We start from the raw sequence: 23,011 nt of genomic DNA on the forward strand, positions 1-23,011 counted from the left end.
CACTAGCAGCGAGATGAGAATTAGAGCACCAGCATCTACTTGGGAACAGAGCAATAGCTTGCAGATGGGAACAAACCAATAGCTGTGAGATGGGAACAGAGCAATAGCTGCGAGATGGGAACAGAGCATCAGTAGCAAGATGAGAACAGAGCACCAGCAGCAAGATGAGATCAGAGCACCAGCAGCGAGATGAGAACAGAGCACCAGTGATGAGATGAAAACAGAGCACTAGCAGCAAGATGAGAATTAGAGCACTAGCATCTATTTGGGAACAGAGCAAAAGCTTGCAGATGGGAACAAACCAATAGCTGTGAGATGGGAACAGAGCAATAGCTGCGAGATGGGAACAGGGGACCAGCAGCAAGATGAGAACAGAGCACCAGCAGCAAGATGAGATCAGAGCACCAGCAGCGAGATGAGAACAGAGCACCAGCTTTGAGATGAAAACAGAGCACTAGCAGCGAGATGAGAATTAGAGCACCAGCATCTAATTGGGAACAGAGCAATAGCTTGCAGATGGGAACAAACCAATAGCTGCGAGATGGGAACAGAGCAATAGCTGCGAGATGGGAACAGAGCACCAATAGCAAGATGAGATCAGAGCACCAGCAGCGAGATGAGAATAGAGCACGAGCTACAAGATGAGAACAGAGCACCAGTAGCGAGATGAGAACAGAGCACCAGCGACAAGATGAGAACAGAGCATCACCAGCAAATTGAGATCAGAGCACCAGCAGCGAGATGAGAATAGAGCGCAATATGATTTCACTAAAAATAAATTTCTACCCCTTCCTTTTTTCTTTTCCACATTACGAAGTTTCACTTGTTTAGCGCGGAGGGACTCGACGTACTATTTTTTTTTTTTTTTGAGAATCTAATAGGTTTCTGCCAATTACTATTCAGTACACTGCTATTTGTGATCTGTATAGAACTGTGAAAGCTAACTTAGAATATGAGGTGCATTTGCAGGAAAAGTACAAGAAATTCAGCGAGAGATAAAGGGTAAGTGTTTTATATAAATAAGTTGAGTATACAATAAGTATTTTGTTGGTATTAAGAAATTTATTGAATGTATGTGGTAATACGTGTAATTGTCACAAGAGAAAAAAAGTTTATGATTCTTTAGATTGTATTAACTTAATGTTATGGCGTATGGAACAAAACTGTTGGTTTTTCGCGACATTGAATTTCATGTGTAATGGCTTATATTTTTGGCATACAATTAATATTACGAGAGTAATATTGATAGTAAATTAACTAAACTACAAAGCCAGGAAAGGTAAATAGTTTTTAGGGTTATTAAATGTTTTAGTGATTTATAGTAGTATTTTGTGTGAAATTAGTTTGCTGTATTGGGTGAGAAGCATGTGTTTCAGTAATGAGGTTAGGTGAAAGATTGGTTTACTTTGGTGATAATCATTAAATTTACTATGTAAGTTAATGTAAAAGTATTTAATTTTTCTAGAGTAGATTAGTTTTACATTCGTTAAGTAATAAAAAAACGAAAGGTTTGGTAAGGGTAGGTCGTGTAATTTTTTTTTATAAGTTTACATCGTAATATGTAGGGATTTTGATGAAGTCACAAACAAGGCAGATTGAAGTACCTAATTTCGACCTGTAAATTGTTTGAATACAAGTGCGGGAATAGGACATTTTAGATGGGAACTATTTACATGCATGTTTACCACAAGATATGTTTCTCGAGGAAATTACATTAGGCTACGGAAGGTAATTATATAATCTTCAGTACAGAGTTCTATACTAGAACGATGTACACATTACGATACACGAGAATTTTAAATCAAAGAACACAATACCTAGGGTACTATTTCCTCTGTATAATTGTCTGTACTATAACTGGTAGAGATTTAGTATTTAATACCTGAAATTTAGTTTCATAAAGAAACGTATTTTGTGCAGACAAGCGTGAGACTGAGGTAAGGGAGCTGGAGAAGGTGCAGTGTAGACCAGCGAGGTGAGTGTTGGGTATGTGGAGAAGAGAAGGGCAAGAGGGAGTTGGAGTGGGAAGCATTAAAAGGACGGATAAGAGTGTTCAACGGTGAGGGGGGATGGGTAGAGCGGGAACTAGAGTACACAGAGGTGGGTATAGAGGGCAGAGATAATACGGGTAGAAGCTACAGAGGGTACATATGGAGACGAATGGAAAGAGGGAGGCACGCTTTCCTAATGAGGACAAGGAGGAAGTAGAATGGACTAAAGGAAGGAATGCTGGAGGAAGGAATGTGGAGGTAAGAGATGCAAGGGACCTAAGGAGATGACTTAAGTGGGGGAAGGGGGGTGAGAGAAAGCGGAGGACTCCTTGCCACCGGGTGAAAGCCCAATTGCGTATGTAACAAATCATATATCATAAACACCGACCAAAACCCCTATATCTCGGAACTTGTCCCGTTAGAATGTACGGATGGTAACGCCAATAATATTATGGTATTGAATTTACCTTTACGATCACATAGGGGCTTTCATCCGGTGGCAGGAGTCCTCCCTTTTCACTCACTTCCCCTTACCCCTTAGCATTCTCCTCATATCCTTTGCATCTTTAACTCCTAGCATCTCTTCTTCCGAGCTCTTCCACTCCCTTCCTGTCCTGCCGAGAAAAGCATTCCTACCCCTTTCCGTCCGCCTACAGTCCCTCTGGAGCTTCCATCCGTGATCTCTCCGCCCTTTGTACCCACCCATCGCTTTGTTAACTACTCCCCGAACCTGACAAGCCTCTTCGAGAGTAGCCGACCACAAACTACATTTAAACAGTGCCTCATGAACCATGCGACATACAGATCTTTATTTGTTAAAGCAATTCATACACAATTCCATAAAATATTTCCGTATTTAAAACGAACTGCACTCCTGACTTTGACTATTATACAGACATTACTGATTACTCACGTTGAACTACTTGTCACAGTTATTTTTAAAGTTGAACCTGGGAGCAACACGTCGTTCACCAAAATAAGAGGAATTTGTTTAGGTACACTAATTGAATTATGCATAGTGAATTACAATAGAAAACCCTTCTATTGAAACCAATGGAAACCACGAGAAATTCTGTACCAAATAACCTCTAACTTGGGCCTTATCATAACTTACAGGTTATCGCTAACTCATTAACAATAAAAATAAGAAAATCAAGTTTAAAAAACTCACATCTGTACCAACCAAAAGAAAATCAAATTAAGTTTTTATTTTTAAATTTACTTTGTAGCATCGATGAATGTACTGAAATATAAACTAAAATAATAAATTATTTTAATTGCTTTTTAAGATTCTATGAAAGAAAATACTTTACAATCTAAAATAGACAAAATTTCGTGGAAAGTGTTGTGTATCACTTGTTTTCCTGAAAAAAATAAATAAATATTTATATGTTTATGTTTGCATTAACGTAATTTATAATCTGAATGCGTTAGGTAGGTGTAATATGCATTTATTCCAGTGGTAGTGATATTGTATAACTTATGTTTTCTGTGAGGTATCGTAAGATAACGAAATTTTTTACTTTATCATCCGTTCAATTTCGAAAAAAAAAAAATTGTATGTAATAATTCACTGTGGCGAATTTTTTTAAAATATAAAACTAATAAAATTTTATAAAATAGAAATAAAAAATACAAATTATTTGACTTTTGAAATCGGCTACAGTTAAATTTTAAGTAGTATTGAAGTTGTTTTAAATTATGAATCGCTGTAGTGTGTTCTCTGTATTTTCAAGTGATGCCACCACTTCATGCTGGTCACTTTCACTCTCAGAAAACCAGGGCCCTTTGGTTTTCTTGTTTATAAATGAAGCAAAGCTTGTGTAGGTCAGTCGCTGTCAGGGCTCACAAGTGTTTCTGCGTACAGGGGTCTTAGGTGGAAATACTGTACAGCTTGGCATTGAAGGAAACTGATAATTTGTTGTAGAACTGTACCTGTAGTTACCAGGTATGCCACTTGAGTGCTCATTTTGAGATTTTGGTCCTCTTCGCTTGTAAAGAGTTTTGGGGGAGTACAGAAATGCAAGAGCTACCTAGGATGGAGAAAGCAGGTACAGCAAGTTATAAAGAATGGGAGGAGGGAACAGGAAGGTACAGCACAGACCAGTGATGGTCAGAAGCAGGGGAGGACTGGTATGGGGAGAGGGGTGGGGAGAAGCTGGGTGATATATAGCACAGAGAAGGGAAGGATCAAAGGGAGGGGAAGCAAATGGAAAGAGGGGAGCACTCATTCCTGTGAGGACAGGGCGGGAGTGGAATGGGCTCGAGGGAAAGATGGAATCCCCATACCACCGATCAGATGCCTGCATTGCAAGAAAGTTTCAGTTACAGTTCCATAGTCAATTCTCTGGGTGAGGAATTTACGTTACATAGTTATAAACTCAATTTTCCCAAAGGATATCTGACCCTTGCTGCGTATGTTCCGAGTTAGTTAATTTATTTTGTAGTTCTTTCCAGACACTCAGAAAATAGCAATGTAGCCTATTTTTGTTAGGTAACTGTCTCGACCCTTTTTTTTCCAGAATTGATTCGCTGTGTCTCGTGTTGATGTCTGTTTGTAATGTTTTATGAATTTTTATGTCATATACAGTATGCTTTTTTGGCTCATACTAAAAAAAAAGCTTTACAAATTAATGAGTTTACAGAGTTTTAAATTCTCAAAGAAGTATGTTTGAGTAATAAATGAATGTTTTTGACAGAAATGTCTCTTGTAAAAATTTTTTCGCCAAAGTCACACCACTGAAATGTTTGCTTTAGAATCAGAACATCGTTCAAGGAGGCAGCATGTCAGATCCATGGGCGCAGATTCAAGAGATTAAGAGTAAAAGAAACAGCCTCAGAGAGAAGCTGCAGAAAAGAAAGAAGGAACGCCACGATATTTTAAATGCTTCCTCTGGTTCGGGTGAGTTTGTTGGTGTTCCAAGTACATTTACATCAACTTCTTAATCTACTAAGCCAGTCCCACATGATGTCTAACTCCTTTCCAAGGGGTCTGGATCTGGGAGTAACAGTTTTCATGCCTAAAGTCTCTCCTGAAACTGTACTAGAACGTGTTCTGTTTTTCTGCGAAAGTCAATTCGACGGAGCCGTGAGTGCAGTGTGTACAAGTAGGCTTACTTCTAAACTGCTTTCAATCCTATTCCTTCATACTAACCCCAATAAATTTAAGTTTTTTCTCCAGGCCAAGTTTTAAAACTTGGGAAACAACCTTAATTCTCACACTAGGGCTCAGAATGTACCATGGCAAGTATAGATGTAAGTTGGTAGCCTGAAGCTCAGTCTTGCCACACTCGTCATTAGTGAAGTTTACTTGACCCAACCTGCAGTAGGTTCGACTCTCTATATCTGTATTTTGGTTCTGCCATTTTCAGCTTCAATTTTTTAAATACTTAAATGTGTGAATATTGACACACCACATATTTGGATATGTTTATAAAATAAAGTTGTCTGATTTTTTTTATAACATCAACAGATTCTTAATTTTGATTTCAAAACTTCTGCAAAATGTTTAGCTCTCACTACTATATCCACCATAATTTCAACCATTGCAAACCAAAATCATAACCTGGTCTTATTTCAATGTGCGTAACCTTCACCACAAATGACTGCCACCACAGTAGTACATTTATAAATTATTTAAAATTCTCATCACAGGGCTTTTGGTTTGTTCACATCTAGCCTGATGCAGCCTTGCGTCAGTAACGTTGAGTTGTTTTCTGTGGTCGCAGATTCCGTGCCGTCTCCGCTGTCGAAAACAAAATCCTTGTCCGGTGAAGGCGGCGGTAGTAACGTCCCGTCTCCAGTGAGCCAAGTACAAGGTTTGTGGTAACAGTTGGTTTTTGACGTGACAACGTCTAATAAATCGATGAACGCCGGCTGCACGCACGAAAAAGTGTCCCACTACGGATGTCCCACTACGGATGTTCCTGTTTGCTCATTGTACGCATGCGTGGCATCTCTCTTCCACTCGATTGGAACGACCATCGATTTGACTTTTCAATCATATTTTCGTCGTTTGAATTATTTATATTATGTAATTTAACGATCGTCCACCGATTTTCAGCACAATCGGTACGGTTATTTAAAAGTAATGTTGAATATTCAAATACGTTTTGAACCAACAATGGTGTTTTACAGTTACACATAATAATTCAAATTACAACCGGGATCTTTTGCACAATGTTTTAAAAAATATTGTAACACCTTATAAATAAGTTTGGTGTATTTGGGATGCGTATTCGTTATAAAATCAAGTTATTAAAACGAAATAATATTATTCCCCTACCGTGAACAAAATTTTTATTAATATCTATGTAACATCTGAAACTTTAAATTATTGAATGTGGTTCACTGCACCATTTTTTAATCGTAAGGTTGTCGGTTCGAATCCCGGCAGGTGTGAAATTTTTTTTTAACTTGTAAAAATAAATACGGCGCACGTAACATTTCAAAAGTAATAAATATATTTGAATAATGAATGCAAATAAAAGTAAATATATTAATTAAATTGTACATTTCATTTCACTCCATTGTTTCCATACAAAATAGTGATAATTCAATAAATATGATTCAATTTTATTCATAAAAGTATGCAGAGGTAGATTTTATCATACAAAAGATAGAAAAATTTAAAAAAATTCTTCCTCAAAGAATATAATATTTTTAATGCCTAAATGGTTTGGTTGCAAAAACCTATTACGGCTCAGTCTCAGGCCAAATATGATATTTCCTTTTCTTCTGGATCAATCATTTCATCAATGTTTTGTTATGACGTTGTCACGTTAAACTATCGTCCGTAAACCGACTTTACAGACAACCAATTTTTTTTTCCAATATTTCCGTCGGTCATGTTACAAATCTTGGCGATGCCACTTGAAGTGTCAATAAAAAATTAACCTCGTAGTTTTTTTTTTTTTTTTATAAATCTTGGGTTTTTGAACCTGGAAACATTTTAATGGATAAATTGTTGTAAATGAGTATTTTTATTTTCTTTGGAAGGTCTATGCTATTGATACCTCCAACCTCTATCTGGTAACTACTGGGAAACAATTTACTTAAAAGTATTTCACATGAACGAGTGCACTTTTTAGACAGATTCATATGAGGCAGTAAGCTGTAATTCCACAAAAATTATTACATAAAAAAAAGTACTTTGTTTTTTGAAGAGCTAAGCTAGATGAAAATTTATCAGTATTTTTCTCCAAAATTATCAAATAATATTCAGTTATCAAACTGAAAATTTTGATAACGTATTGTAGGTCTCAAAAATGCACTTGTTCGTAGGATTTACAGTAGTAAACTTAACCTTATCAGTCACTAAATAGTTTGTAAAAATCTCACGATCCTGGAGTGAATCATATCAGCGCCTTCTTCGTTACGGAGCGCTTGTGTGCCAGACGGGGGCAGAAGTGTCCCGGTTGCTTTTGAGTTGAAGTTACGTGAATGTGTACCTTACAGTCTAAATTATTTCTTGATCGTCTTAATATCCTGCTTGTAAAATTTGCTGTGATGTTTAATAAATGTGCATTTCCCAATTTTCAAATATGAAAACAGAATAAAAAGAATAACATATTTTTTGGTGATTGATTATGATTTAGTTGTAGGGTTGTGCAACTGCTGATATTCTTTCACGAAGCAATAAATAAACAATTCATAGAGAATTTCAGGAAAATTATTCAAAATCAAAATACTTCATTAAGGATTATTTCTAAATGAAAATAGTTTCCAAAGTAAAAATATTTCAAAAAAGATATTCTTAGTTTGGTTTACTTCTTAATGAAAATTATTTCCATAACTAACTAGAAATGGCCTTTGACCTTCAAAATATAAAAAAAAAGTGATGTCGAACTAAACAATAGTTGATACTCAGGAAACTTATCAAATGCTTGTAAGGGAAAAAAAAAATCAAAATGGCAAATTAAACATGTTTATTTACTATGCCACTTGTTTCAGTTCTAAAACTGTTAATTATAAAATTTCATGAAATCGAAATAAAAAGTACAAATTATTTGACGTGTGAGATCGGCTGCAATTAAATTTTGATTAATGTTGAAGTTGTTTCAAATTGTGAATCATGTACCAAATAAACCTTTAATTTCAGATCATCTTACAGTCTAGGTTCGTCTTGTATACTAGATCGTCTCAAAGTCGATGTTGCCCTACATTAGGGAGCATTACATTTATTAGGGCATTCTGAACTCAAAGGCAGCTTGATATTATGGTCTCATTATATGATGTAATGGATATAAAGCTTAAAACTAATTTAATTAAATTGATATTTTCTTATTATAAATAAAAATAACATTAACTGAGTAGTTAATGATTTCATATAAAGAAGATCGCAGAGGATCCACACATTACCGAGTAAGCCTCACTGCAAGCACTCACGACCTTCAGCGAACTTTGTTTTTTTTTTCTTTTCTTTTAACTTCCGCAAGTTCGAGGAGGACTATGTGTAAAAACGATGTCTGGTGGCAATTCTGTAACTGCTCCTTGGATGCATTTTGTAACTGACAAATTCAATGGAAAAAGCAAATAAGCAAAATAATTCAAAATTCTTATTCAACTAATGAAAGGTTTTTGATCCTAAACCTGAATTTTAATTTCAAATTTAATCCTATAATCTTCAATGTTTCCACAGATTTTATTTTTATGACAGCTGCTTTGTGTTAAAAATGTATTTTAAAACCTTTGAAAACTTATGATTGGTAAATCTAAAATAAAAAAATAATATATATATATATTTTTTAAACAATTTGATGTGAGATACAGTATCACATGCTTCACTTTACTGAGAGAACCATTGGCCCTTTAGTCTATAATGTTTGAAAACCAATACTGTTTTGTATTCATTTAACTAAAAATTATTAGTTCAGTTGACTTGGACCAAAAAAAAATTTCTTATAGAAATGGAAAGTAAATTTGCAGTGATCTTTCTGTATTGCTACGGCAATTAAATATTCACACTTATGGTTGTCATTCGTTACGTTTAGTATTGTTTCTGTAATGGCTGTGATTGTGTAAAGCTAGAGCACAACACGGTAAATAAGGTCTCGTTGACCCAGCGGACATGCAGATGGTAGGTTATAAAGACCCTGCCTGTCTGGGCACAGGTACGGTGTGCAGAGTTTGAGCGGATACCGCGCAATTGTAAAACTGCTGAGGACATCGGAGTGGGGCGTGAGGGTGAGCACTGGAGGGACTGGCAGCGCCAGGCGGTGAGCGAGAGGGCGGTGGTCGGTGGCAGATGAGGACGGGCCGGAGGAGGGGCGGAGCGACCCGCTGGTGGAGAAGCAGCTGCTGTGCTGCCTGTGCGAGGCGTCCCTCACGCTGCCCGCCAGCTCCCGGGGGCTGGCTGCCGCAGTGGGGCGCCGCCTGGGGCGTCCCGCCCGGCACCACGCCGTCTCCGACCTGCTGCTCAAGTTCGCCACGCAGCAGCTCATCAGGTGTGGCGGGCCCCTGTCCTCCCCTGCTCTCCCTCCCCTTCCCTTGCTATCCCATCCCTCCCCTCCCTCCCCCTGCCCTGCCCTCCTCTCATCTCCTCCCCTGCCCTCCCCCACCCCCACTTCCCTCCCTTGCCCTCCCCAACCCTCCACTGCCCTCCCCTCCCCCTCCCCCTCCCATCCCCACCCTCCCCTCCCCTCCCCTCCACCTCTCCTGCCCTCCTCACCCCTTCCCTTCCCTGCAGGCACCTTACGTACAGTCTCCCTCTGATGACCTGGCCATGACCAAGTGATCACGTGCTCCCCGCTGACGACACTCCAGTTCAGTCGTGGGAACAAGTCTCAGCGTGTTGCTGAATTAATGAAAACTTTAGTGTGCGTGTTTGTGTGCATGTGTGTGTGTGTGTGTGTGTGCATGTGTGGGTGTGTGTGTGTGAGTGTGTAGACACTGGTGAGCACATACGCAAGGTCAGGCAACAAGCCTTGCTTGATTGCTTGCTTGTCTGGTTCATTATTATGTATTTTTTTTTTAATTTATTTTTTTAAAAGGTCACAATATTTCACTATAAACATAAAGCAAAACAATATGATTTCTCTATCATGGTTCGGGATGCCAGTTAACTTAGAATTTAGGCTGACTTGATATTCAAATTTAGGCTCATAAATAAAATGTTATAAACTATAAAACTCTTGACAGTACATTTTTACAAGTAATTGTTTAAGCAGTTTGACATTAGATAATCTTACGGTAAGCTAAAGAAATTGGTGTCATATACGTTATTTTTTTATAAACAACTCCCTGTTCATGCCATATAGGTTTTTATAGAAGTCAGCTACAAACAATGGTGCATTCATTACATAAGTAAACATAATTCTCATCCACCTGAACTGAAATGTAAATTCACAAATTGTTATTTTACAAGAATGTGTTTGATTTCAATTTACTTACCAGATAATTTTGATTTGATTTGAGAGAGTATAATAAAAATAATAACAATTTATTTTTCCAGAAAATTTGACTTTTTTTCCCCCCTCCCCTCCATTACCAACATGGATTTACATAATTGGAGATAATTAGTTTGCTATATGTTATTTAATTGTTTATTTTTTTTGTACATTGGTAGGTAGAAATTAAACAACAAAATTTTTTTGTTCCTCTCAGTTGGTAGAGGGTAGCATGGGTCCTACCCAACTTTGCAATGTTAGTGAACCATTAGTTAGCAAAGAAAGAAAAAAAAAGTATGTTTTATTTAGTCCAGTTTGTATAAAAAAATGTTGATAGAATTTATTTGTGTATTTCTGTAAAAGTAGAACTGGGAAAATGTTGCGGTTCATCAGAATATTTTCTGGTATACTTCCCCAAAAAATACTTTCCCTGAGAGGTGACATCTGTAACTGCACGTCGTGGTGTGGTGTCAGCGTGGAGGAGGGCAGTTTGTATAAAAACAATTTGATATAATTTGTTTGTGTATTTCAGTGAAAGTATAACTGGGGGAATGTAGGTGTTGACCAGAGAGGTGACGGTGAGGTGTGGTGGTGTGGTGGTGTGGGGTGTGGCAGCGTGAAGGAGGGCACCAAGGACGGCAAGACGCACCTGGAGGTGGTGTCGGCGGAGCACACCAAGCTGGTGGCGATGGCCCACGACCTGGCGACGGGCGGCGACGCGGCCGGCCGCAGGCGCCGGGGCGAGGCGGGCGCTCCGGGGGGCTCCGCCCCGGCCAAGCTGCCCCGGGCCGGCCCCGACAAGGAGGAGCGCAAGGAGAAGAAGAAGGACCCCAAGGCCGCCGACCTCATGGCGAGTCGCTCGGGGAATACACTGTAGGCGTGCCGCCCACTTCAGGTCATGATTCTATATCTACATTACTCACTGGTCAGCTTTTACACTTTTCCAATTGTTTAACTTTCACGAAATGAAAATACATGCAACGCATACTGTTTGCATAATTAACTGCCACAATTACAATTTTTAACGTTTTTGGGTTGTGCAAATAAAGGAGAATTTAATTTATTGCAGAACTGAAACTTTTTTAGGTTGAACTGAAATGCCACTGGCTACTACTTCATGATACGGTTTGCATTTCTATCGCAAAAAATCATTTCATGTTTCTTTGCTGTCAAGATCATAACAAATTTTGAGAATTTTGAAATGCCAGGTAGAATGAATTAATATTTGCTGAAAGAAATTCAAACCATTTCTTAAAGTAGCCAGTGACATTTCAGTTAAACCTAAAAAGATTCAGTACTGAAATAAATTAAATTCTCCTTATTTGTATAACCAAAAAATGTTAAAAATGTAACTTTGGCAGCTAATTATGCAAACAGTATGTGCTGTATATATTTTTCATTTCGAGAAAGTTAAATAATTGAAAAAGTCTACAAGTTTATCTGTAATTACTGTAAATATAAAATCTTGACCTGAAATGGGAGACACCACCTTAAACATCTGCAAAACACATGGAATTTGCCAAATTATAATTACAAAATAGTATCTGTAATTTTTCATACTAAGCAGTATCTTAATGTCTTAAAACTAGTGTAGGTTGAATCCCAATTTTCTAGAATCCAAATCCTGAATTCGAATCCCAATGAATATCTCGAATATACCCCTCAAATCTGAATCTCGAAGTCAAGGGTATGACAAATATTAACTTTGGTGTTGAAACATTCTACCCCTTTAATTGGTTGTTTCACAAACTAAGTTCCTAGAATCAATACATATTGTAATTTTATTTATAAAATTACATGTTAAAAGTGCAATATCTTGAGGCATGGTAAAAGGATAGGTATGAAAGAACAAACTGTCTTGGTGAATTTAAGATGTTATCATTGCTTAATTAATAACAGATAAATGTGCAGTGAAATAAATTGGTAAATTTTAAAGTGGCAATACAATTTTTTAATGGGAATTGAAGTAATTAGACTGTAAATATTGAGAAGGGAAAGTTGCTATCTCATTTATTGTGTGCTCCTGCATTGATTGAATCTTAAACACAACACTGGTCTGGGAGAACTTCTGTCAAGCTGTTCGCTGACATTATAATGAGATGTGTGTTGTTCATTTTTTTTAAACGTCCGTATCCAACTTGAATCCAGAGAGAGAGAGAGAGTGCAAATTCCTTCAACGAGAAAGTCCTGTGTTGCTGTGGTAGTCGCTGCTGTCCATGCCGTCTATTCGGGAGAAGGAGAACAAGAAGGTGGGGGAGGAGATACTGGACCTTCTGAGCAAGCCAACAGCGAAGGAGCGATCCCTGGCCGAGAGGTTCAGGTCACAAGGAGGTGAGTGTTGTTGCAGTTCTTTCTTTGAGCTTGCTTTGACCAGTTAGATTCTCAAGCAACAGATAATCATTTTTTTTGAAGTGAAACTTCTAATGCGACGTCCAACAAGGTTGCGTTAAACGTTCAACACTCCTGGGGAGGGGGAATAGAAATAGACATAGCGAGAGTGAATGCGTGGCACTCGAACGCATGCGCGTAGTATACCTGTTACAGGCCAGCGCGAGCATTAGCAACGAGTTCTATTTTTTCAATATTTCTAGTGCAAGTTCGACATCATCCAATCGATCTCCATTTCCTATCTTCGTTAAAATCGTCGAAAATACGTACAACATTTTCAATGCTAATGGTAATCAAGTTTGTCATAAAGAAACAATATGATTTCACTAAAAATCAATTTCTACCCCTTCCTATTTTCATTTCCACATTACGAAGTTTCACTTCTTCGGCGCTGAGGGACTCCACGTACTATTTTTTTTTTCTCTCTTTACTCTCATTTAAATTATTTACAAGTGTGTGAGAGTGCACATGTGTGTGTGCTTGACAATCAAATTGAGTTTGCCAGTATTTTTCTTCTGCCCAATTTTTAACATTGTACAATTAGAAGCTAAAATAATTTGTGGATTTACAAGGTGGTAGTTTTTTTTTATTATTTATTTAAAAAATGTGAAAATATGTTTAGGACCAATGAGATATATTAAAATAATGCCAAGCAATTATTAAGGATGTTGAACAAAAAACAGTAATGGCTAATTCAACTGCCACTTTAAGGATTAAGTACTAATATTCACAAGTGCACAATGGTGTAACAGAGGCTTCTGTTGATTTCAGAATGATGCCTTGTTTAATCTTTTAATATGTGTGGCACATGTTTCCCTAATTTAATATAGATGCCACCAAACACATAAATGTGTGATCAACCAATGAAATATATGCTCAAAATTTTCTTTAGGCAGCAGTGTGGGATTATTAAACTATAAATAAAAAAAATTCACATTCACTAATTATTTATTTATTTATTTATTTAAATTTGTTACATGCCCACAGACAGTCTTGAGACTTTAGAGGTGGGCACGACACAAAACAAGTTTGACACAAAACAAGTACGACACAAAAAAAGTACGACACAAAACAAGTATGACACAAAACAAGTACGACAAAACAAGTATGACACAAAACAAATAAAAACAAACACTATCACAATAAATAGAGACAGCACAGGATATTCACAAAACATGAAAACAGAAAAGACATAAATACCTAAAGGATAAGATAACATGACACATTACTTAGCGAAATATTAATTACATAGTTATATGACCTCAGTGAATACATTTACTATACACAAAATATACAGAAAAATGGATAATACAAAATATGACATGTGACTAGAGGACAAGTATAATGCTGAAATTGGTGTGTATCTTCAACTCTTATGTAGATTGGTTAAGACTGAGGAAAGTGAGTAAACACAGTATGTGAGCTCGTCGTGCCGTGGCAGGCGCGCAGGTGATGGAGTTCTGTCCGCACGGCACCAAGATGGAGTGTGCCAAGTTCAGCTCAGCCTCGCCGTGCAAGAAGCTGCACTTCAAGAAGATCATCCAGAAGCACACGGACGAGTCGCTGGGGGACTGCTCCTTCCTCAACACCTGCTTCCACATGGACACTTGCAAGTGAGGCGGCCCTCGGTGTAGGCAGGACGTGTTAGCAAAGGTTACAGTTCCATCTTTCAATTGTTACCAAGCCATTTATTTGTGGTACATAGATGGTGGATTGTTTTTATGAGGAAAAAAAAATTGTGTGTACCACCCTACATTTTTTTTTTTTTTTTCATTGCAGTAAGACTTGATTTTAGTGATACATACTAGGCCTGAGCGAACCTTCGGTTATGATGCAAATCTACTCTACGCATCTGATGTGAGGATTTGCATTTGTTGCCATTCTTTAAAACATTGGAAGCTCATGAAAATATTTAACTGTTTTTTTTGTATGATTTTTTTTTAATAAATTTGCGTTACCAGTAAAAATCGGGACTCCATTTGCTTTTATGAATGCTCAGTATTAGCATTATACACATTTATTTTATAATTATTATTGAATTATGTTATGTATGGCCTAATTGGTTAATCACTTAATCAGTTCAAATATTACAAATGTTAAATGATAATATTTTTTTTTACTTTGATCCTGTATTTTATAAAATAAGTTTAATACAGCTTCACCGAGAACAACATTGGCAGTTTGATTTGACTTCGTGAATATTTAAGACATTCAATTTGATATTCACTTTGTATCAAAAAACTAGTATTCTCACAGGCGTAAGCGTGAGCGAACAAACCATTATGGCACTTTTTATACTTATGAAGGCTATTTGCAAAAATTTAAAAATCTAGTTAGCCAATTCGTATCTTGTGTAGTCTTTAATATCAATTTTAAAACACCTCACTTTCATTTTTGCGTCATGTTATCCCATTTTGGTTTGTGATAATCAACCCAGGTACCAGATACTAGTAAAATCATCTGCAAAAACAAAAATGATTGTCTTGGGTCAACAAAAATATTCAGATTTAGATTCTAGTTTTGAGTCTCATTTTTAGTTCCATCAGATTTCATACTATTTAAAATAATTCTTGCCAAATTCATTTTTTTTTTTATCTGTGTATTCCGTTACAAAAACCTGTTAGTTATATACATATGGAACACCAATTAATGGTTTTCATTATTTACTGACAGTAAGTAAATTGTAACAATTTATTAATAGTTTTTATTGATGGTCACCATATTTCATTTTAAGTATTTTAGAACCCCAAAATAAAGTGACTGGTGCGGTTGAACATTAAAACTAATCCATGTTTTTAATTAATGTATACAACAAAATAAATAAAATAATAGAAGTTATGACACAAGTTTTCTGTATTTATATTAATGGAATCAATTTTAAAATAGTGTTATAACAACAATTAAATTAATGGGTTTGCATGGAAATGGCACCTGTGTAAAATAATTTTTCTGTAATTATGAAAAATCAGTGTTTATTAGTTTAGAAATTAGAGCTTTCAATAAACTTGAATTAAATTACGTGATATAATTAAATTGTATTCGTCCATGTAAAGATAATTCTAATGCATCAAATGAGAAACCATGATAATTGAAAATATTTTTAAGTAATTTTATAGATAGAGCTGACAGAATAAGAACCTTATCAATTTATTTGATACAGTTTTTTGGACATATGCCTTTGCAATTTCGCACTGTTTGACATGTCCAAAGAATTGTATTAAACCAAAATTTTCCATTGCATGAATAATTTAAAGAATCTTTTCAATTGATCGAAAACCTTGAATAATTAGTCAGGAATTGTCAAATTAATCAGGAATTGTCAAATTAGACTAGAATCATGTGATTAGTGTGGGATTGCACTGTTAGTCAGGAATTGTCTGATTAGTTTGGAATAACCTAAGTAGTCATACGAAAGCCCTTATTTAAGTTATGTTTAAATTGACTTTGTTTCCTTTAGTAAAATAAAATGTTACCCCAAGTAATAAGATTTTGTTTCTGGGGAAGAATCGATCAACTTCACTCACAAAACCATTGGTTTATGAGTCCCGATACCATTGGAATTGGTAGCGACCTAAAACTAATTCCCCTCCCCCCCAGTATAACAGTTTGATAGTTATTATTTCCTTGTTAGTGTGATGGGTCACGGGTTAAGTGTTGGTGGGTCGAACATGGCAGGCTATGTTCAGATATACGTACGGTATACTAACACTGACAATGAAACAGGCAAGGCATGGGAAAGGGGGAAGGGAGGGGCCCCTGATATTTTCGGCCATAAAGGTACTTCTGGAATTTTTGGAAAATTGATGTCTATACACATCACTCAACAAACAAATTGGTAGACTAAAGCCTGTCTCGGCAACTTCACCTTTGAGCAAATTGGTCCCCCGCCACCGTTGTTCCAGGTACGTCCACTACGAGGTGGATGGGCCCACAGTTCAGTTCCCCAAGGAGGCGGTCGCGAAGATGGATGGTCTGGAGCCGAAGTCCCTGGCGTGCACCAAGCAGGACATGACCATCCTGTACCCCCCGCAGTGGGTGCAGTGCGACCTGCGCTACTTGGACATGACCGTGCTGGGTGAGTCTTATATACACATCACGTTTAGTGTATTTAAACATATAGTGAAATTTTCTTTTTTACACTTAACTAGGGTGTCCACAGTTAGTACTTTCGTACTATATCTGGTACTTTTATAACTTTTTTAGTGGTCTAGTACAGATCTAGTACATTTTTCTTTAATATAATAATATTATTGTAACTCCAATATGTTTTATTATTAAGCGTAATTATTTTTAAAAAAACTATGGAATGTATGTGTGTGTGGTGTGATATTTAAGTTTGAGCATTGCAATGTCATAATAACTTCCTAAATTGTTAAAAACCATAACAAATTATAATTTAGTACTGTACTTTTTTTTTTCTAATCTAGTACTTTTTTCTCGCCTAAGTTGGTATGAAATATTTTTTCCTTGTGGACACCCTGCACTTAACATTTGTCCAAGTAAATTTTATGCAAAATACAATAAAATGAAGATGAAAAGAAAAATTTTCAATCTATTTTCTTAATCTATTAAAGAATTTAATTTTGAGAATTTTTTTTTGTTTTTTTAACTAGAGTATTTTTTGATAAGTTTTAATCATAATTAGAGGCACTGGAAAATCGTAAAAATGATATAGGCGCGAATAAAAGCGACAAAATGGTTTACCGACGAATAAACGCTACAATCCCGTTTTTAGAAGTAATTATTACAATTTCAAGTAATATTAAAATTTACAGTAAATTTTAGGTTTAGCTAATATTTTTAAATAAACCATTTGTTATTGTGTTATTGTTAACGGCCTAACCTCATACAATAAAGAACATTCTTTATTTTATGCATCTTCTTACCGTGTTTGAAGATTACCTAATAAACGGTGACGATGGCGAGCCATGTAAACAATCAACACGATCTATGAATCTTGTAAATAACACGAAACACAATTTAAATACGCATAGGCTCGCGCGAAAACCATGTTAACGGCAAACGTAACGTACGACCCAACAAATGTAAACGATTAAAGAGAGACGTTTATTTACGTGCATGAATATTTTCACGGGAAAGAAAGTGAAAACATTGAAGCGGCCATATTTGCCCACGTGTGCGTGCGTGCGTGCGTGATATTAACACAAGCAATAAAATTATTTACTGTTAAATGACAACTAAAATATAAAAATACATTAATTTAAGTTTACAACACACGCAGCTTAAATTTGGCAACTACAAAAAAAAATACGAAACTACTTCAGTCAAATTCGTTAGCACGAAAAAAAAAAAAAAAAAAATGGCAGCAATGTAGCTCTATGCTTTTGTCGCTCATTTGTTGAACGTACCTAGTGTTTTCCTAATTTCCTATCCCGAAAAACAAACGATAATCTGTGAAACTAAAATATTGCGTTGCTATTCACAATAAAATTAAGGTTATTAACTAGTGTTGCTTCATGCTGAACGGTTTTTTTTGGCAAATATAATTTAAATGTCACAGATCGAAGTACCAGCATGACTGAAAAGACTGTTGAAACATGCTCAATGCTGTCTTTTAATTTTTGTTAGTGGCATATGTCTTTGGTAAAGTTACATTTTATTTAAGAACTCTGTGAAAATTATTTTTGATGTTCGGCTTTGTGAAAGTGATTTTTGACACTTATGTTTGTTACTTGAACAACATTGACTGTTTTTTGCATTGATATTTTAACAACTCAATTGCAAATTATTTTCAGTGTTAATTGATGTAGGTACTTTACAAATGTGATATTTAAACTTTTATGTTACATGTTATTATGGGGCAATTTAATTTTAAATGGACAGCTATACCATCGTGAATAATGTACATAGAAAATTTTCAAAACCGTTTTGAAAATATGGAATAATTGAATAATGAATAATAGAATCACGTAAGAATTTTCTAGTCTATTAAAATTAATGCTATATAAATGCTTTATGGCAAAATATAAATGCTACGAACATCCATATAAACGCTATTTTCCAGTGCCTCTAATCATAATGTATAATTATTTTTTACATAATATTAAAATCATCCCATTAAAGTGTTGTTAATTTCATACATGTTTCATAAATACTCGCAGACCCTTGCTCTGACGTGGCGGGGTGTCTGTCCGCAGGCAAGTTCGCGGTGATCATGGCGGACCCGCCCTGGGACATCCACATGGAGCTGCCGTACGGCACCATGTCGGACGACGAGATGCGGCAGCTGGGCATCCCCATGCTGCAGGACGAGGGGCTCATATTCCTCTGGGTGACCGGCAGGTGCTCTGCTCTCTCCTTGCACTTCCACCGACACCACCTCACCTTCCTTTCATTTGAACACTTGCCAGTGCTATGCAACAATCAATATAGATGAAGCCAAGATTTTGTTGTGTTATAAAAAAAAAAAGAATTTTGTCATTAAAAATAGTGGATTTCGTCTTTATCGTCATTAAAAATTAAAATACAGGTAGGCCAATAATAAGTATATATAGCAACACAATTACATTGATTAACTGCTTCAACATTTTGTTACATTCCAGGTTGGCCCAGAAAAATAACAGGACACTTTAAAACTTAAATGTTAGTATGCAACGGCTTGAATATTATTTCTAAGTTACATTTTCAACCAGAATTATTTGGAAAAGGTTTTTAATTTGAAAAATAAAAGGTTTTTTTTAAAACTTCCTTTGTTTATTACTTTCAAAACAAAATTTTTATTTTACACACTGTACGTATCACAGTTCAGTCTTCTGATCAACATTAGTACCTAATTTGAAAAGTTTATATCTTTTCTAAGAGAGTTCTTAAATTTGTCTGGTGACTTTCTGACAAAACAACTTTGCAATACGTACCAATCACAGTTCCAGTTGATTATCATAGCTTCATGACCATCATCATCACCCCCTATAATTTTATTGGTGTAAAGTTTGCAGCAGGGTCCAGCGCAAGACCTGTATGTATGTACCCTGTGAATACAGCGTAAGATGACAGCTGCCTCAAAACCCCAATTTTGGCTAAATCAAGGGTTATAGAATAATGATTGAGATGTGTGATCCGTTAGGAAGTAGGGCAAACATCCTTATTGGTAGTAATAATGCATGGTTTGGTCAGAAACAAAGGTATAAAAGTAAAAAAAACCAGAGAGGTCAGGAAAAAGTCAAGGTACGTATTTGGTTTGCGAGTTTCACGGGACACTGTGTGTTGCCCAAGGTTGTTGTTTGTCTGTACTTAATGTTCTTGTTGCAACTGTTTTGTGCTTGTCCACCGACTCTGTCCGTCTGTGCTGTGATGTTGTTCTAATTCCTCCCACGGAGTTCTCCGTGCTGTGTATGCATTTAATAGTTCGCACAGACCGATTTTGGCTTGATTTTTCTGTGTTTTTGTGTGTCACATCTTACTTTGTTCGTTCTTCTGGTTTTATCCGACACACACAGGGAAACCTGCGGTGGCATATGCCCGGACCAGGATTAAGTTTTAACTCATTCTTCCCCAATTGCGAGAATAATTCAAAGAACTCTTGAGTAATGTTTTACCTGGCATATCCTATGAGAGTATTATAAAAGCTGTCAGATGGACTCACAAATGGAAGCAGGTGACTGCACTAACTCGAGGGATGTCCGCACAGGGCCATGGAGTTGGGCCGGGAGTGCCTGAAGCTGTGGGGCTACGAGCGCGTCGACGAGATCATCTGGGTGAAGACCAATCAGCTGCAGAGGATCATCCGCACCGGCAGGACGGGCCACTGGCTCAACCACGGCAAGGAGCACTGCCTCGTGAGTGCTGCACTTCCCGGGCATACTCCGATAGCATTCGTCGTTCCCATCTTACAGCTACAGTTTTCCAAGCAACCCCTGCCGCGCTGGTTGATCGTGTGATGTATTAAACGTCGGATACTTAGGTTAGCCTGTATTAACATGTCTCCCTGCCGTGCAGTCGCTAGCAGGAAAGTCCTCGGAGTCCTAGCAGCCGCTCGCGAGCCTGAGTGGTTGTTGAGTGCAGCTGGAGGCGGCCATAAGGAAAGAAGTAGTCGTGATTGCTGTAGTTTGGATGCTTGTTTTTCCTCAGAAAAATTTTTGTTAACATTTTGGAACTAATAACACTGTTAACATTTTGTATTCAGTTTTATTTAGAATGCACGCACCAATTTTGTGTAAATAATGTTTAAAATTTTGACATGGTGACTAAGTAAGCCATGTATCAAGAATTTAAGGAAGCCGTGTTGTTTTTCTGCATTTTTAAAAATTAATTTAACAAAATATACTGTGGTTCATTTTGATTTTTTTTTTTCAAGGAGGACATGCAATATTGGTTACGTATTATATTTTGAGTGCAGAATGGAGTAATAATGTTAGATTTTGCTAAAGAATTGATTGTTATAAGTATCACGTCTCAAATCTGAAAATAGCAACAAAATTTTGAAAGTTTTTAAGTAACATTTTTGATGTGTACAGTAGAACCCCGATTTTGCGAACACGGATTTAACGAAAACAGCGATTTAACGTAAAGGTTTTCAGGAACCATCAAAAAACACCAATTTATTAAAATATTAATATAGATTTCCAAACAATGAAAGTAAATTGTAATGGAATATTATTAAGAAATACACTCTGTGGTGTCAGTAATAGAATGGAGGTACTATATATTAATATGTGACTTTGCATCATCTGTCCAAAAACGAAAAAATTAAAAAAAATTGTTCAAATTGCTTAAAAACTCCGGGCGCTGTAACTGAATTGCGTAGGTGCGTGCCATTGCGCGCGCCTGGATAGATAGACTGTCCGCGACACATGACGTCATGAAGGGTTTCTTTGTCCGCATCCCCCTCCCCCTCCCATATTCCTGGCTTGACTCACCACGTTATCTTCCACTCACGCCTACATAGTAACAGTGCTAGGCAATAATCTCACGTTTCCAAATATTCCCTAACCCATCCTCCAGGTTTTTTCTACTTGTGACAACGTCACACCAATACGCCATTATCATTATTCTTATAGATGTGTAAAAGTAACGAAAAAAAAGCGTACCCGTATGTGTTCGTTACTATAACAATTAGTACTCGTTACTATCGTATCGTTACGTTACTCGTTACTTCTGATACCGCATAACATGCTATGTTATGTTGCAGCAACGAATCGAGTCGTATTGTGTACGCAAACAGTATGACGTCGCGTAAATAATAATAAATAGAATATAAACAATTAACAATATTTCATAATTAACAGTTTTTGTTAACCAAACACAATTAAATCTCATTATAGCGGCTTTTTTATATTATCTCTTTTAAGATAAGAACAAAAAAACGTGAAAATACGCGATAATAAAAAACAAAAACATAATTACATATTTCTAATTTGTAAACAATACTTTGTAACGTTGTTTCTGTTCCAATCTCAAACTTTTTCTACACACAATTCCTTTAATAAACAAACATCGTTCTTTGTAACGTAAATACATCGAATACGCGCGCGCATGCGTAAAACATACGAAAAATGCGAGTAACGAGATGCAGCCGTGTGTAACGTTTCGTTACTCGTTACTAGATGGCGCACATGTTACTCGGTACCGAATACATACGGTTTGCTACAGCTCTATTATTCTCAGTAAAAGCTTTGTGCGCGGTGTTTAGTTTTTGGAATACGTTTTTTTATAAGTGCTGCGCAGCTCAGCGAACAAAGAGAGTCAGCCGGCGACCACGCCGCGCCGTAACAGCAGCTGACCGAGTACAATGACCTTTCTCCGCGTACGGCGCGCTGACGGTAAATTTCCATCAATTTGCGGCCATTTTTTATTTTTTACTGTGACGCAATGTGTATGTAGCTCGTATTTGTTATAAACGCTGCAGGTTGCGACTGTATTTTAATAAACTTTAACGTATTTCTTACACTTTTCATATTTTTAACATTTTTTTTTAAATTTAATGCCTCATTTTTCACGGTTTCTGAAAATCTGTATGTACGACCGAGGTGTACGTACGAACCGGGGGCCGTACGAGCGAGATCAAAAACGTTGAAGATGGAAAGTTGACGAAGTCTGAGATAGCACGGCAGCACAAGATATCAGCGTCGACCCTGTTTACGATATGGAAACGTAGGGACGCGATTATGAGTGCGGGGGTCATTGAAAATCGGTAAATCGGATTTAACGAAACATCGATTTAGAGTAAACATTTTCGGTAACCGTAGCACTTCGTTAAATCGGGGTTCTACTGTATATGGCATTTGA

General features: G+C 36.8%; 2 protein-coding genes across 4 annotated transcripts in view; one reads left to right on the forward strand and one right to left on the reverse strand.

Annotated features, from left to right (window-relative positions):
• LOC134528534 (lon protease homolog 2, peroxisomal-like) overlaps positions 1-3,160 on the reverse strand; it is a 38,171-nt gene extending 35,011 nt beyond the window's left edge. The window contains exon 1 of one of the 2 annotated variants that reach the window (XM_063362240.1): positions 2,905-3,160. In XM_063362240.1, coding sequence (XP_063218310.1) covers positions 2,905-3,008 — 104 coding nt within the window. In that variant the 5' untranslated portion in view covers positions 3,009-3,160. The remainder of the gene's footprint in view (positions 1-2,904) is intronic. The other variant, XM_063362241.1, reaches the window with a different exon arrangement.
• A 186-nt stretch (positions 3,161-3,346) lies between these two features.
• Positions 3,347-23,011, forward strand: part of LOC134528533 (N6-adenosine-methyltransferase catalytic subunit) — a 33,899-nt gene continuing 14,234 nt past the window's right edge. Inside the window, exons 1-10 of one of the 2 annotated variants that reach the window (XM_063362238.1) lie at positions 3,347-3,425; positions 4,749-4,893; positions 5,720-5,809; positions 9,238-9,436; positions 10,994-11,228; positions 12,583-12,709; positions 14,208-14,379; positions 16,669-16,841; positions 18,925-19,069; positions 20,415-20,562. In XM_063362238.1, coding sequence (XP_063218308.1) covers positions 4,776-4,893; positions 5,720-5,809; positions 9,238-9,436; positions 10,994-11,228; positions 12,583-12,709; positions 14,208-14,379; positions 16,669-16,841; positions 18,925-19,069; positions 20,415-20,562 — 1,407 coding nt within the window. In that variant the 5' untranslated portion in view covers positions 3,347-3,425; positions 4,749-4,775. Of the gene's footprint in view, positions 3,426-4,748; positions 4,894-5,719; positions 5,810-9,237; positions 9,437-10,993; positions 11,229-12,582; positions 12,710-14,207; positions 14,380-16,668; positions 16,842-18,924; positions 19,070-20,414; positions 20,563-23,011 lie in introns of those variants that run through there. The other variant, XM_063362239.1, reaches the window with a different exon arrangement.

The sequence above is a fragment of the Bacillus rossius genome, chromosome 1 (genome assembly GCF_032445375.1).
Source record: "Bacillus rossius redtenbacheri isolate Brsri chromosome 1, Brsri_v3, whole genome shotgun sequence".
Classification (NCBI taxonomy): Eukaryota; Metazoa; Arthropoda; class Insecta; order Phasmatodea; family Bacillidae; genus Bacillus; species Bacillus rossius.